Raw genomic sequence first — 18,292 nt, forward strand, 5'->3', positions numbered from 1 at the left:
CTTGATTGGAGGACGTCTTTGGGTTCATAGATTCAATTAGGAAATGTTCTAATTGACTGTTTTTTCAGCTCAGTTTAGTTGGTATAAAATATGAAGTGTATTATGTGTATATATATATATATATATGCGGTGGTATCAGAACGTTTCGAGACTTATGTTGTAACTGGTGCTGTTCTGACCAGGAATCTGCGAGTTTTTCAAAGTTGGAACAAAGAGCGAACGTGAAATTCTGCATGGAACTGCAAATCTGACACGGAGACGTTTCACATATGGCGAGTCATTGGAGGTGTTTTAAGTGGCACACGAGCAGAAGAACATCTCTGGAAGACGACGTGGAATCAGGAAGACTTTCGACCAGCTCAACCACTAAAAAACATTCAGCAACTCGTGCATGATGATCGTCGGAGAACAATCCACATGATTTCACATCCGCACCCACCCTAATCACCAGATTCTGCTCCTGTGGACTTCACCCTCTTCCTGAAGATGAAGATCCAGACCAACTTTTTGACACTGTTGCGTAGATCCGATTGCGAATTGCAGGTGTATGACACCTTCCAGACCGTGTTCCAGAAGACCACTGGGGGCGCTGTTTTACTGTGTAAGGAGACTATTTTGAAGGTGATTGTGTGGAAATGTAGAGAAATAAAATACTTTCTTGAAAACAGAGCGAGTCTCCGAACTTTTTGATACCACCTCGTATATCGTTCATTATCATGTTAAAACTTGTATCTCTTGTAGTAAGTGTCTGATGTTCTGCAGCTTGCAGATCTTTGGTTTATAATCCGTTCTGTTCTACTGTACATATATTCTGATCCACATGGAGGAGTTCGTCGCATTTGTGTCTAATTAGAGAAAATTCACTAAACAATTGTTAAAAAATACGATATATTTTATTAACTATGCAGCAACAGTTTTCCCTGCAGCTAAAAACAAGTAAATATCAATTTTTATAATAAAATTACATTTATTTAGAATAATTATTTGAATGTAAAACTTTCATTACTGTTACTGAAAAATTGTATAATTCAACATCATTCATAATCCAAGACGTTGTTGTCGTTGGATAAAACAGGGAGGGGGTTCATATCCAATAAATGTGATTGGTGGAGATGAAGTCACATGATGAAATTTTGTTTTGTGATTGGTCAGATACAGTAATTATCCACTAGGGGGTGCTGAAGATCTAAATGTCCATTAAAGTCAGTGCAGTGTAATGGCAGTGTGTCTGCAGTGAGTGACTCAACACTGCACCACCTGAGCCCAAAATTAAACAGCACCAAATTCTCCTGCTAAATCTGTTCTCCATCAAAACAGGACTGTCTGTTCTGTCCCTACAGGAGAAGCCAATTAAGTTTTGCTGATTGCTTTCAGGTAATAAAATGAAGTGCTTTCTCTGTAGCAGCCATGTGGATCACACCAGTGACCTTTGAATATAAAAGAACCCGTCTCAACACGATGGAAGTACTAATCATTTCAGATGAACATGTGCAAAGCACTGGTGCAGATGCAGGAATGGAAATAATCCTACATTTAATATGCATTTATATGCTTTCATTCGAAAGCAGCAGATTTTCTTCTTACATTCTCCATTAAAATAAACACTTTACTATTTATAATAATTAACAGCGCTTTTATACAGTCATGTGGTAAAACAAATAAAAATAAAAATATAATTTGTGCTTGTTGATGTTAAATTATACTGCATTTCTTCCACTTCTTACGGGCTTGTCGGTTTTTGCGTCTGTGATCCAACGCCAGCTTTGTGGCTTCTTTAAAAATGTCCTCTACATTCTCACGGTGTTTCGCTGAACATTCAAGGTAAAGTGTAGCATTCATCTGCTTCTGTGTCTCTTCTCCCTGAACACAAAACACATCACATACCGTAATGCAATGTGACTCATATATTCAACACACTCTTACACTCCATAGCACATCAAAACACACATTACGCAATATAACACACATTACACACCATAAAAACACCCTTACACATCTTAACTCACATGACGCAACATAACACACATTACACACCATAAAAACACCCTTACACATCCTAACTCACATTATGCAACATAACACACCCTCACACAATAATACACACTATAACAAACCATTATACACCATAAAACATCATTATACATCATAACACACCACAATACACTATAACACAACACAATACACTATAACACACCATTATACACCATAACACACCACAATACACTATAACACACCATTATACACCATAACACACACAATACACCATTACACACCATAACACACCACAATACCATAACACACCATTATACACCATAACACACCACAATACACCATAACACACCATTATACACCATAACACCATAATACACCTTAACACACTCCACAACATAACACACCATTATACACCATAACACACCATTATACACCATAACACACCACAATACACCATAACACACCATTATACACAATAGCACACCACAATACACCATTACACACCATAACACACCACAATACACCATAACACACCATTATACACCATAACACACCACAATACACCATAACACACCATTATACACCATAACACACCATTATACACCATAACACACCACAATACACCATAACACACCATTATACACCATAACACACCATTATACACCATAACACACCACAATACACCATAACACCATTATACACAATAGCACACCACAATACACCATTATACACCATAACACACCACAATACACCATAACACACCACAATACACCATAACACACCATTATACACCATATCACACCACAATACACCATAACACACCATTATACACCATAACACACCATTATACACCATAACACACCACAATACACCATAACACCATTATACACAATAGCACACCACAATACCATTACACACCATAACACACCACAATACACCATAACACACCATTATACACCATAACACACCACAATACACCATAACACACCATTATACACAATAGCACACCACAATACACCATTACACACCATAACACCACAATACACCATAACACACCATTATACACCATAACACACCACAATACCATAACACACCATTATACACAATAGCACACCATTATACACCATCACACCACAATACACCATAACACACCATAATACAACATTATGCACCATAACACACCACTATACACCATAACACACCTTAACACACTCCACAACATAACACACCATCATACACCATAACACCACTATACACCATAATACACCTTAACACACTCCACAACATAACACCACTATACACCATAACACAATATTATACACAATAGCACACCATTATACACCATAACATACAATACACCATTATACACCATTATACACCATCACACACCACAATACACCATTATACACCATTATACACCATCACACACCACAATACACCATAACACAATATTATATACAATAGCACACCATTATACACCATAATATAATTATAACACACCACAATACCATAACACAATATTATACACAATAGCACACCATTATACACCATTATACACCATTATACACCATCACACACCACAATACACCACTATACACCATTATACACCATCACACCACAATACACCATAACACAATATTATACACCATAACACACAATACACCATTATACACCATAACACCACAATACACCATAACACAATATTATACACAATAGCACACCATTATACACCATAACATGCCACAATACACCATTATACACCATTATACACCATCACACACCACAATACACCACTATACACCATTATACACCATCACACACCACAATACACCATAACACAATATTATACACAATAGCACACCATTATACACCATAACACACCATTATACACAATACACCATAACACACACAATACACCATAACACACCATAATACAACATTATGCACCATAACACACCACTATACACCATAACACACCTTAACACACTCCACAACATAACACAACATTATACACCATAACACACCACTATACACCATAACACACCTTAACACACTCCACAACATAACACAACATTATACACCATAACACACCACTATACACCATAATACACTTTAACACACTCCACAACATAACACACCACTATACACCATAACACAATATTATACACAATAGCACACCATTATACACCATAACACACCACAATACACCATTATACACCATCACACACCACAATACACCATAACACACACAATACACCATAACACACCATAATACAACATTATGCACCATAACACACCACTATACACCATAACACACCACTATACACCATAATACACCTTAACACACTCCACAACATAACACACCATTATGCACCATAACAAACCACTAAACCCCATAACACAATATTATACACATTAACACACAATAACGCTCTATTATACACAGTGAATTGTTTATTAGTCTACATATGTTTTGTGTAGTATAGTGTGGTGTGTTGAGGTGTTTTGGGGTGTGATATCAGGATAATGCCAACACTCACCTTAATGTATGTGACAGGGTCAAGGTCAAGCACTCTCAGCTTCCTAATCTTCTCTTTGTCCTTTCTTAAATCTGTCTTACAGCCAATCAGAATCACAGGGACACCAGGGCAGAAATGATTCACCTCTGGATACCACTGCACACACACACACACACACACACACACACACACACACACACACACACACACACACACACAGTGTTGATATCAGTTGATATATTACTCATAGCCACAGGAAGTTTAGCTAAATCCACTTGAGTGTGTAACTGCACCTTAATTAACACGTTGTCGTAGCTGGTCGGGTTTGTGACGTCATAACACACCAGGATGAGATCCGCATCCTGATAGGAGATCGGCCTCAGACGGTCGTAATCATCCTGGCCTGACAACACACACACACACACACACAAAGAGTACATTTACACTGATATTTCTATGATTTTTATTCTTCAAAAAAATAATAAATGTTTATTAGTAACAGATTCTTCATTAGATTTCAGCATCGCTACAGGTGTGTTCTGATAGTTCAGGTTTTATTGTTTTGTTATATTGAACTTTGTGCCTCAGCATTGCATTCAAGAGCAGCGTGGATGGTTAAACCACATCCTGTGTTGGCCTTCCTGTTCCTTAGAAGCATATATACACACACACACACACAGACACACACACACACACACACACACTGGTAATGCTAAGAACACACAGAATCATCATTTCTGTAGCTCTAAAATGCTGCCACAGTGTTACTGTTTAACACACTCATGGCTTTAAGTGTTTTAAATAAGTGACATGAGCTCATTTATTATACAGTATATACAGTATTTCTCTAGTTTCTATAGTATGCTCATGTACTATGGCGGATGAGTAGAGGTAGAAAAGGCAGAAAAATTCCATTCAGAAAAACTTTAGGGGTCTCATTAAAAGGTCAATAAATAACTGTATAAGTAATGGAACTCTACTGTACAATACATTAAAATGTTCCTTATTGTACATTCAGTTTCACCGAAATAGAACCTTAAAAATAGAGCTGCATTTATTACGCAGCTAAGATTCATGTATTTATTTATATATTAAATATCAAGAAATCATAAATTAGAGGAACCCTGGAAAGTTAAATATATTTTAATAGAATGTTTAATGTATAATGCAACATCCATTCGGCCCTTGAACAAAGTTAGATTTTTGTTCCTTTGTAGGAAAAAGTGTAATGTTCAGAGAAACCTCTCAGGAAAAAAATATCGAATTATTATTATTATCATTAACATACACCAGCACCATTCCTTGACGTTTGCTTCAACCATTGAAAAAACTATAAACTCTTATTATTGTTAAGTCTAATGTGATTTGAAATGATAATGTATGATTGGACGGGCAAAACAATTCTTTCATTTCAAATAAACAGAATTTACGTTTAATGTACATACATACTACTCATACTTTTTACTCAAATAATCATCTGATTTCTGACTCCTGTCCATGTATCTATTTTCCTGTGTGATATGTTTGATGGATGGTTTAAGGTCTGATTGTGTAGTGACGAATGTGTGCCGCAGTAACAGGATGCGGTATTTCACCTGCAGCTCTCTACATCCTGCAACGCAGACACCACAACGGCTTTGATAAAATCATATCCGCACCATATTTCCCGTCCCAATCGTAACGTATGCCGAGAAACTGTAAACATCTACACCGATAATGAGGCGCTTCGGTGTCAAAGAGCCTCGATCTGTAGAGTTTTTAACATAATTAATCTTTACAAACACTGCATTCGAGTTTCATTTATAAGTTACTTGTGGTGTTGAGGTTTGCTCACAGTGACGCACACAACTGACGATCAGTACATTTTCTGGGGTTGTAATGTGTAGATGAGACGTCTGTATACAATTTATATTATAATACTACAACAGACCGATTATGTGTACATCTTTTTTACAATACTGACAGTGGGGCAGATTGGCATGGCTGGGATTTAAACTCATGACCTTACCATCCAAAGTCCAATGCTTTAAACACTTATTTACCATTTCCCCAAATTGCAGCATTCTGATGGTATAATACTGAAGTGCTAGTGAGTTTGTTAACCTGTTTACTATCCTGATCAGAAGTTTAGCTCATTTGCTATTATACTGGTTTTAAGTTTTGTCTGTTTCTGAAACATGCTAGTTTTTATTTTCCTGTTACTTGTGAGCTAGTTTTTAGATTAGCCTGTTCACTTTTATGCTAGTTTCTTAGATTAGCCTGTTTACTTTTATGCTAGTTTTTAGATTAGCCTGTTTACTTTTATGCTAGTTTTTAGATTAGTCTGTTTACTTTAATGCTAGTTTTCAAATTAGCCTGTTTACTTTTATGCTAGTTTTATGCTAGTAAACTAGCCTGTTTACTCTTTTGCTAGGTTTAGGATTAGCCTGTTTACTTGTATGCTAGTTTTTAGATAAGCCTGGTTATCTTTATGTTAGTTTTTAGATTACCTTATTTACTTCCGTGCTATTTTTTAAATGACCCTATTTACTTTTGTGCTAGTTTTTAGATTAGCCTGTTCACTTTTATGCTAGTTTTTAATTAGCCTGTTTACTCATTTGCTAGTTTTTAGATGAGCCTGGTTACTCTTATGTTTAATTTTTAAATTAGCCTGTTTACCCTTTTGCTAGTTTGTAGTATTTTATGGTATCAGGGTATCGTTAGAAAAACAATTACAGCACATATAAAGTTAAGTGCGTGTTTGGACAGAAACCTTTCTATCATCAAGAACAAATACTATAATGTAGGTGTGTCTGGTTTCATTGCATGAAATATTCAGGAATTCTCTATATAGGTGTGTTTTGTGTGCATGTGTGTGTGTGTCACCATCTTCCCTGACCCATTTTAAACTCTAAGGAATGCAATACAGTATAAAGAATGGAAGGTGTGTGTGTGTGGGTGTGTGTGTACCTGCTGTGTCGTACAGATTCAGCTGAATCTCTTTTCCCCCATGATTCACTGTCGTCATGTACTTTTCGAACACTGATGGCGCATAGGTCTGAATAATAATAATAAAAAAATAGTATAAATACTTTAAACCTTTTAATACAAACATGCATGCGTATAAGGAGTTTTAGAACATAATAAATGTATTGCCTGTGCACACACATTTGGCTACACAACCTTGGCTACCCCAAGAATGCTATTGCACCTACTTCTCCTAATTAAATATACACAGATCACGTATAATATTATAACATTCTATATGGTGAGGTGAAGAACTCTGATGATCTCTTCATCAGTGGGTGGATTTATTTATGAGGCAGCAGGTGAACATTGTGTGCTCAAAGTTGATGTTAGAAGCAAAAAAATAGGCGTAAGGATTTGAGCAAGTTTGACAAATTGTGACGTCTAGACGTCTGGGTCAGAGCATCTCCAAAACTGCAGCTCTTGTGGGATGTTCCTGGTCTGCAGTGGTCAGAATCTATCAAAAAAGTGCTCCAAGGAAGGAACAGTGGTGGACCGGCGACAGGTTCGTGGGGGACGAGGCTCACTGATGCACGTGAGGAGCGAATGCTGGACCGTGTGGTCCAATCCAACAGACGAGCTCCTGTAGCTCAAACTACTGAAGAAGTTCCTGCTGGTGATAATCGATGGTTTAGAACTGTTTAAGCAGCAAAAAGGGACCAACACAATATTAGGCAGGTGGTCATAATGTTATGCCTGACAACATCATGTAACTATTAACTTGTTAACACACTGAGAAATCCACACCATTAGTGTAGTCCCTTTGTGCTTTTAGGTTTAATAAGCACTTTACCCAGATCAGGGTTGCGGCGCTGGAAATACCATGTTCCACTTCACAAACCCACACACACGTCCACCCACTTACTCACACCTCAGGTAATTTAGAGTTGCAAAACCTCTACAATATTTTATCGAATTAAAACGTCTAAAATTTCCACCTGAACTTTTTTTGTCTGTCTGCTAAGCAATTAAAACCCAACTGCTAACACACACAGGTTGTTTTGAACCACCTTCTGTAGAACCACTTCCTGTGCTCAAGGTTCAAAACAAGATGAATAATCCCTGCGGTAAATCACTCGTTATTAAAGTATAATAATTGCTTGTGCTGATATGAAGCTTATAAAGTGTATTATTTGGCCTCAAGAGTAAACTGTGCTGTGTAAACAACAAGAACAGATAGACACAGTATACATATACACACTGGAGATAAGTGACGTTAGTGTGTGAACCTTCACAACTCGCATTGCTAGGACAAAATGGAGACTTTTTTTTTTACTTTTCCCTGATGCATTTCTTCACAGTGTGTGTGTGTGTGTGTGTGTGTGTGTGTGTGTGTGTGTGTGTGTGTGTTTGTGTGTGTGCGCGTGTGAGAAAATGTGTTGATGTGTAAATCATCCTAACATGTTTTGCAACTCCATTTCCTTCCTCGAAATTCATTCTATGACACACCATAATGCTAGTGTTTAGAAAATAATGCAACGTGTATATCGTATATCTAAAGGCGCCAAAAGCCTGAGGGGTCAATTTCTCTAATACTTCATATATAGTGCGTTCAGAATGTCCCTCCACAGTGGCCCTGTAGAGAAGGTAGTGGAACATGTTTTTAAAGCTGGTGGAAAATTTTAAGCAGCTTAGACAAGAATACCACATCGCGAAACTGTGCGAAATTTAATAAATAAATGCAAGTGAGAACAAAAACGAGTTTCATTAAATGAATATTTTCCTATAACCTTCTCTACATGGCCACTGTATATTGGGGAAATTAACACTTTTTTTTTCCTCTTTTAATGATGGTTTTTATGTAACTGCATGTCCAACTGTGACAGACACAAGAAAGATTTCAGTATGTCCTTCAATATTTTCTCAACAGTGATGGACAAACGTACACAAACATGTAGTTGAGTTAAAGTAGAGATAATAAGGTAAAATGTGACTCCAGTAAAAGTAAAAAAAAGTCCCTTTCAACATTCATTTGAGTAAAAGTACAAAAGTGTTTGCCTTCAAATGTACTTAAGTATCCAAAGTACTACGATTTATTATATCTATAATATTTCTATTATTATTTTTGCTTGATCAACTCAGTTTATGTGAAAAGACTCGAATGTGACTCTCAGCACACTAAACTATTAATAAAATTATATTAATGTGTTGATTTCTATAACAATATTCATGAGACCAAAACCTTCTTTTCAACTACTTAAAAAAAATCATAGCAAATAATAGCAATCAAAAATCACACAAATAAGGGCACAGGTGTTGTATCAAGTTTGAGTCTGAAATTTCTTCCATCATTTATTCCTTTCTAAATGTTCTGTTGAACTGATGCTGAACTGTATGTTGGTGATCAGTAGTTACACCAAGTGCCGATCAAAACACGTGTAAAACAGAGCGTGCGCTCGATCCTGATTGGTGACTCGCTGCGTGTTTCACCAATTACGTTTTTATCCTCGTAAATAAAAAAAAACGACTGATTTCACTAAATGTATTTGAGTAAAAATTATGATATTTGACTTTGAAATGTAGTGAAGTTACAGTAAAAGTCTCCCCAAATGAAAATACTTCAGTAAAGTACAGACACAAAAAAAGGGACTTTTTTGTTACTTTCCTACTGTCCACCACTGGTTCTCAAAGGTATTCTTATTAAAATCTAAAAATATATATATATATTGAGTATAAATGTTTTTGGAAGACATTTTTCTTGGTAATTTCCTCAAATGTACAGAGATGTCCATGACACCCATTAGTTACCCAGGATTCCTTGGGTACAGAGGGGATTTAGGGGGCTGAAATTAATTTTTTTTAAAAGAGACATAGATAGGATATAAGCTGTACCCAACAGGAAATCATTTACTTTCTTTACTAACTGTTGCCTTTTTACTAGAATGTGTGAGAGTGTGTGTGTGAGAGAGTTGGTACATCATCTCCAAACATATAGAAACTTTCTTCACTCTCATTATGTAAGTTATTGCAGAGAAGAAGAAGGTTGCACTCATTTGTCCTCACCTTGTGTATTCCATAATACTAGCAAGAAACAAACTGTATTAGCATTTTGGGCACCTCGATGGTTAATCTAGTTAATTCTCACACTTTTACTGCTGTCAGTGAATCTAGTTTCATTTTTAATCAGGAAGAAGGATGATGGTCCCTAATAAGGTATCTTAAAATTTTAAACCATTTCATAATCATGTGTCTCTCTATCCGGATTACTTCATTAATTTATGTTTAATGTTAATATTGACATTGTTTCACATGAATGTATTGTGTAGAAACATTTGATTAAATGACATGAAAGGTACAAGTTAATCACAAGTACAGCTGAATGTACTATTATTATAGACAGTAGTGTCCATCTAAAACCTGCTGAATTCTTTATTTCTTACTTTCTCTTTAAAAAAACAAATTGTTGGTTTGTCAACTTTTTAATCAGACTTAGATTAGACTTAGCAAATTCAAATTTGAAGGTTAATTACAACATACTTTGCATTTAAGAACTTCAATGGAAGTTTGCTGAACATCATCAGTGTAACACAGTCAATGTTCATTACAGCAGAAGTAGACTCGAGTTCGAACTCAATTTCATGACATGATCTCTTAGTGTACCAAGTAGTGTCCAAGATCCTGGTTAGTATGAAACTGTGTTAAAAAAAAGAGTATCAGTTGTGTTCACCTCAGGGAAATCTCCTTTAGCATACACCATCAGTAGAGAGGTTTTCCCACAGCCTCCATCCCCTACGATCACGATCTTCAGCTGTCCGTTAGCAGATTTGTCCTGCGTCATGTCCTTGTCTGGATCAACAGAACCATGAGGACACAGTTCCACACTTTCTCACACTCACACACACACACACACACCCTCACAGAGCCGGCTCTGACCACAAGTTCTCTCCACTTCCTCCTGACAGTGTAAGATATCTACACACCAGCACTAGTATTACCCACCTAACCTTGAAATGAATGAAATGTGTGTGTGTGTGTGTGTGTGTGTGTGTATGTGTGTGTGTGCACTACCCCTATCTACCACATGAGAGCAGAGCAGTTTCACAATCACACCCTTCACAGAGACATGCCGGCAATCAGTCATAGAACAATGGCTTCACCCTCGAACATTGCGTTGCCTAAACACACACACACACACACACACACACACACACACACACTAAATGGACACCTGACGTTTCCAGCCATATGTTCGCTTCTTCCCCAAAACTGTATGCACAAAGTCGGAGGGACAATTGTTTAGGATGTAGCATGAAAGTTTAACTTCAACTATGAGACTTAAACCTGTTCCAGCACAACAATGCCGCTGTGCTCCACGAAGATCTGCTTCACATGGGTTTGGAAGTGTGTGTGGAAAATCTGTTATAGAGCTCGAAACCTATTGAACACATTTGAGATGAAGGTGAAAACTGACTGCACCCCAGGCCTTCTTCCATCATCTATATCAGTACCTGACTTTACTAACAACCTTGTGGCTGAATGAATCTCCATAAATCTCCACAAAATCTAATGGAACATCTTCCCAGAAGAGTGAAGGGTATTATAACAGCAAATGTGGACTACACGTGAGATGGGATGTTTAAAAATAATCACATACCAATCTTATATCCAAGTGTCCAGAAACTTTCTCTCTCACTCTCATATATACGTCATTATATGTCATTGCCTGTCTCTGCTGGCCTAAACTCCATCAGAATCACTGACTATTTTTTAGATATTATTGTCCATGAGTATGTATTAAATGATCCCCAATAGTCTATTCTCTTAAATTCATAGTTGTCCAGGTGCACCACTTTTATTACTTTTTACAATGCAGTTTCTATCCATTCAGATTTCAGCCGTCACATTACGTGTTGCCAGGGGACTGTCTTGAGTCTTCACCGGCAGCACCTGCTGTTCTTGTAGCTTAAAATCTATGATGCTTCAAGCTGTTGCTTCTACCAACCGGATTGTGAGCTGGAGTTACCGAGGTCCTCCAACAGGCATCCAGACATGTCAGAGTTATCAGGTCCTTTGATTGGATGATCTAAGAGCGCACTAGTCAGTCTCACAAAACGCATCTGTAGCAAACTGCACAATCTTAAACATATTCATGTGGAGTTAATAGCTGCATTTTAAAATATTTTTATTCCACAACGATTTTTTTTTACGCTTTTCCATGAATCGTTTATACTTTTGTGTTTTTTTTTTGTGTAAACATTTGCACAAAAACACACATTTTGCCATTTTAAATTCCCAGGAAAACCGTGACACACTGAGAAAATGCAAGGAAAAAAAAAAATTCAGTGGTGATGTGATGAGGTGAATATCGATGCTCCTGCTGGAGATGATGTATGTGGAGGTGCAGTTGTGGCTCCAGTGAAAGGAGACGTGTTGAATTGTGATCATTGGGTTTCTTGCTTTAATGATGACGTTAATTCTCACTGTGTGATTCCAGTGTGATGCAGCGCTCTGTTCTACTTCACTTCTCTATAATACTGATGGTTTCTGTAGATGTGGCGTCATAATGATAGTATTTAGAGGTGGATTGATTCAGGTAGGACACAAGTGAAGGCCTGGGGGTTATATACATTCCAATACACTTACAATGCTTTTTCTTTTACAATTAGTATATTGTAAGTCCTATTACATAAAATAACATTAAACAGTGAGCTTGAACATTAATTGCATAACACGGTTGTTATATAACATAACGTACAATAGCAGAACACAGAATATTGATGGTGGTATTCTTAAGCATGTTATGATGGTGTATAGTATCCTGTATTTCAACAGGCCAATAAGAATTACAGGAAAGCCATCTCCTATCCAACTTGTGTGCTACCAGTTCTAGCTTTGTATCGAAGTGGCTAATGCAGCCATTTAAAACAGGGCTTTGTTCACCATTTCTTTGGAGAAAACCATTGGCAAAAATGACCAGTTTTGAAGGACACGATCATGAAGGACAACTTGGACTGACAGACAGTAATAGTTGGCCTTGAAAATTGAGAATTAAGACAGGGCTGAGATAAAGGCATTGAAAGTAGTACACTGGAGTTTGAAAGGTATTTTATTGCAGCACATATAAAATATCCATATAAAACACTGATAATCTAGAATTTGAAGATGAAAAATAGTTACACTTACAACATGAACCTAAAATAAAGACCTGTAACTTTATAGAAAGGAATTACAATTAAATGATATTAGTGAATAAAGAGCACAGTTTAATGAATTCTGCAACTTATTTGTTTTGTCGTAATATTTATGAAGTGAAGAATATGAAATGGCCACCGAAAAATAAATAAATCTGTTCCGTCTTGATGAAATTCATTTGCAACCAAATATATTAAAGAAGTAATTTGTCCTTTCAGCTCCTCGTTGCACTGAAATAACCAGCTCATGGTGTAATGGTGAATCAGTGGTGAGGGAATTGGTCTACAGATGTGAATATTGTGAGCACAAATTCCAGCATCGTCTCGCTGTTGGGTCCCTTAACCATCAACTGCTCACCGCTAAAGTACCTGAATAATAAGTCTCTTTGGATTAAAAAGTCCTGTGCTGTGTGTTGGCTACACCTTACATAAGCCTTAGTGTCCTACATCCTCTGTATTCACTCACACACTAACACGCGTTTGGAATCCACCATGAGGTGCCATCAGAAAAACTCATTCCCATGTGATCCACTGAATACTAAACAGGTTTCAATATGCAGTTCATGCTTGCTTCCTCATCCATTGAACATTTTTCCGATTGTGTTACGGTGCTTGTTTAGAATGCTCTCCGAAAGCAGAACTGCATTTCATTGGTGCGTTTGAAACACCCTTTAAAATGGAACAGCCTTCAAAAACACAGCGTCGGAGGGAGGTGTTCGCTGCGAGCAGTAAAACCAGATTTTCTCCTTCAGTTCTCCAACTGAGTCATATCCTCCTCAAATACTCCCACACCTGTAGTCTCAACCCTCGAGTGTTTATTCATCATTTATACATGGATAGAAATGTAGGACAAGAGAATGTGTAAGTAATCCTCTGAACAGCCATTCAGAGCCTTTTGTTTGTGTGTGTGTGTGTGTGTGTGTGTGTGTGTGTGTGTGTGTGTGAGAGAGAGAGAGAGAGAAATGAGAGAACACACAATGAGAGAACAAAATTTGAAAAGGACCATGGGCCTTAAAAATATGCACAAAGTATAGAATCCACTAAAAGAAATGTTTATTATTTTTAAATATACACACGATACAAATTCATCATGTGTATTTCGAATATTATTTCAATAAAAAATCAATTGTGCAATACTTGTGTTACTGATTATAACCTATTAGTTACTACCCATTTCCTTAAAACAATTTTAATCTACAGAACCAAATAACCGTGATACTGAAATTCCTGGATTTTCATCTGGTTTTATAGGTAGATGTTTGCTGAACAACACCTCATTTCCCGGTCATGTCCAGGATCACAAAAACATTCTGCATTTTATGGCACCTACCGACTGAGATGATACAAGCAACCAACTAAATATCAACTACATATATAATTAGAGACTCTGAAAAATGATTAAATCTTTATAGTAATTGTCTCTCATTCATTCCCCTTTGAGCCAAGTGCCAATAAACAGTACTTACATCTCAAGATGCTTTATTTCAATAAAACCCTGTAATCACTCTGTCCTAGGTTTAAACGTCGAATCTGACCTTTGAACCCTAAGCTCGATCCACTGGAAAATCACCCCATCTGTAGATCTTTAACCAACATTGATTAGTTCCTAAATCAGCCTTTCTGTCCGAGTTGGCTCACAAACATGGCCTAGCAGATACCTATTCCACTGACGATCGTCTTTAAGGATCCAGTGCGCACAAAACCGGTTTCTTTGGCAGCACAAACAGCAGGATTTCTGTCTGTCCTTGTCTGTCTCTGGGTTTAAAATAGAAGCAGCAAGAAGCACTTCTGAACGAGCTGCGTGCCCTCCACCCTCCACCCTCCAGGCTGCGGCTCCCATTTTCACTCCTGCTCAGATGGTCTGAGGTTCGACCGAAAGCACGATTTTTCCAGAGCTGCTGCTGTTTTTTTTCCACCATGTTCTCACATACATTCATTATATCGCTATCACCCAGGAGCACTGTGATGCTCAAACATCTATCTGATGAATCCCCCCCACACCCCCACCCACACGTACATTCCTTTTCGTAATCCAAAATCCATTGTCATGTTCCATCAATTAAATCAAAACTCTCATCTAAATTTAGGAATATCAGGATAGAACCCATAGTACCATTTGGAGTTATTGCTGAACATCTGACCCCATGAAAGCCTCTAGGTTCCTGTAATGCTCCCAGTGCAGAAGAGGTTTAAAAAAATGATAATAAATGCATGAGAAACAGACGGATTGCTTTGTAGAGAAAATAAAATGCATGCACTGCACACTATTCAATGCAATTGCAAAATGGGGAAACGCGCTAAACACGCCACATACCGCGCGCTATTTGCAGACTTGTCACGTGGGCTCAGATTCAAGAGAACAGAATGTCCTTTCTTTCTCTCTCTCTGAGCTTCTGGTTTGCTCTGCAGCCTCGTCCTGGATCGAGTTACAGTCTGGAACATTCTCGAAGGAGGGGTCTACACATAACACGAGACGAGACCAGACACAAACATGTTCCGGTTTCAACCGAAACATTTTTAAATGTACTTTTTATGCCCATATATGATAAAAAGTCCCGCCAAATTTTTGGGTCTTAATTGTTATAATGTATCCCTGCAGTGACCGCGCGCGCACTAACCTACTGATTAGTATGATTGATGCGATACTAATTAAAGCGCACTGCTTATTCCAATAGCGCGAGATGTTTCATTAGATCCTTCACGTGTCTTCTTTTTTTTTGGTGACGAAATGAGAATATTAGCAAACACAAACACACCATGACGTGCTTTTCCACACTGTTTAGTGCGCTAGTATGGGAGTGCGGCTCGCCCCAGAAATGGCGGACCGACTTCCACTTCTTCTTCTTCTTCCTCCTTTTGCAGCTGCTTCTGTTCGAGACGCCGCCATTTTGAAAGCAGACAACAGCTAAGCAGCCATTAAAGAGACTTGGCAAAAAAAAAAGGACAGCTTTCCTCCTTTAGATAAACAAATACAACTCTAAAGTATTTATTAGAAATGATCATTTCATCCCTGATAAATAACGAGATAATTGTAAATAAAAATGGTAATTTAAAGATTTGAAGTATTTTAATTGCAATAAAAAAGGAGCAAATGAATATTTGCTTTGCAGATATTTGTAAATCAGGACATGGCAATAAATGCAAATGTTAAATCCATTATTATTGTTTTTCTTATAAAAACAAAACAAAAAAAAACATATTTCCCCCTTCAGTGAAACGACCATTACCTTAATAAAGCCTGCCTGGTGAAATCTCTGAGAAATGAAGAAGAGCTCATGCAATTTTTTTCCCTCCTTCATCCTGTCTTCAGCAAGAAAATGAGGGGGCTGGTTTGCATAAAAGCCTCTTAAAAATCAGCCCCAAAATTTTTCTGCAGTTTCATTCCTCACAGGCTCTTAATTTATGCTGGATTTCATTTTTAAAAGACCAAAACAAAAAAAGAAAAGAGAAAAAAAAAAGAGCCAAACAAGTACCATAAGGCAGAAAAGATGGTTATTCTGGGCTTGTTGCTCTTGAGGCGTCGCACGCCGACCCCTCTGTAAAAGCTGTGTGTTTAAGGATCCGGCGATGGGAATGAAAACCTCCCTGTTTCTTCTGCGTTTAGGCCTGATAAAATTATTCCAAGCCAGTGTTAAGGTAAATATCTCCACTAGAGCTTTACTGTGTGTTTTGGAGTGACAGGAGAAGAGAGAGAGGGGGAGAAGAAAATGAGAAAACTGAGCAAATGTGCTGTTAGATTAAAAACTCCAGACGATCAAAAAGTGTCCTTGACACAAGGTCAAATAGGTTTAGACTACATTCTAGAGGAATTGACTAAAGGTTTTGTGAGTTGAACTGCAAATTAAATGATGCTTTGTCCTTATGAGTATTACTTATGGGGGCTGATGAACCTTTATACATTTAAATGACAAAATCAAGAACATTGTGGTTGGTTATTATGACATGACTTCGTACCAACGATACCTGTGATTCAGCATTTTTTTTTGTATGCAAAAGGCCAATCGTCCCTTCTTTTTTTTTTCTTTTCTTTGTCTCTTTGGCCTGGTTTGTGTTCTGAAATGTGAGAAGCAATCAATTTGAATGGAAAACAAAAACAAGCATGCAATATAGTGTGCAATATAGATATGTATAAAAGGAAGCTCACAAAACTAGTGCATGAATCCTGAGTGATCATATAAAAGGAAAATAAATAAATAAATGAAAATACAAAACACTAAGCCAATAAGACAATAAAGATAAACTTACTGAAAGGCACTTGGCCTTGCACAGTGTAGGGCCTCAGAGCTTTCATGTGTATTTGGTACATGGTTATATAAATCAAGTTTTATTTAGTCATTTTTTTTTTTTTACTTTAGAAAAAATACTGGTTATATGGGTGTGCCAGAGGCCAGGACCTAGTTTGGTAGGACAGAGATCAGAGATGGATTCCAGGAAGAGAAGAGGAGAGAAAAAAAAAAAATGCACAAAGCTTAAAAATATCATCCAACATTTCATCTTCCTTCTTCTGAAATCCTGCACACAGAAACACTGTAATGTGTTCAATAGTCCATGAGGATGATGATGATGGTGTTGATGAAATCAAGCTTTAGATCCCCATTTCTTTTTTTCTTTTTTTTTTAGAAACAAAAGGAAGCCCATTTTGGC

At 37.2% G+C, this 18,292-nt stretch overlaps 1 protein-coding gene and 1 long non-coding RNA gene across 2 annotated transcripts; both read right to left on the reverse strand.

Annotated features, from left to right (window-relative positions):
• Positions 1-1,516: 1,516 nt before the first annotated feature.
• On the reverse strand, positions 1,517-11,472 carry rhof (ras homolog family member F). Its single transcript, XM_046861227.1, has 5 exons — positions 11,185-11,472; positions 7,461-7,548; positions 4,805-4,914; positions 4,533-4,667; positions 1,517-1,860 (listed from the first exon to the last, which is right to left on the reverse strand). Exons 1-5 carry the CDS (start codon positions 11,293-11,295, stop codon positions 1,693-1,695), a joined length of 612 nt encoding a protein of 203 aa, XP_046717183.1. The 5' UTR covers positions 11,296-11,472; the 3' UTR covers positions 1,517-1,692.
• Positions 11,473-14,684: 3,212 nt separating this feature from the next.
• Positions 14,685-18,033, reverse strand: LOC124393416. The gene is made up of 2 exons (XR_006927322.1): positions 17,894-18,033; positions 14,685-17,701 (listed from the first exon to the last, which is right to left on the reverse strand). It is a non-coding gene; the product is annotated as an uncharacterized LOC124393416 (long non-coding RNA).
• Positions 18,034-18,292: the final 259 nt, after the last annotated feature.

Source organism: Silurus meridionalis, chromosome 11 (genome assembly GCF_014805685.1).
Source record: "Silurus meridionalis isolate SWU-2019-XX chromosome 11, ASM1480568v1, whole genome shotgun sequence".
NCBI lineage: Eukaryota > Metazoa > Chordata > Actinopteri > Siluriformes > Siluridae > Silurus > Silurus meridionalis.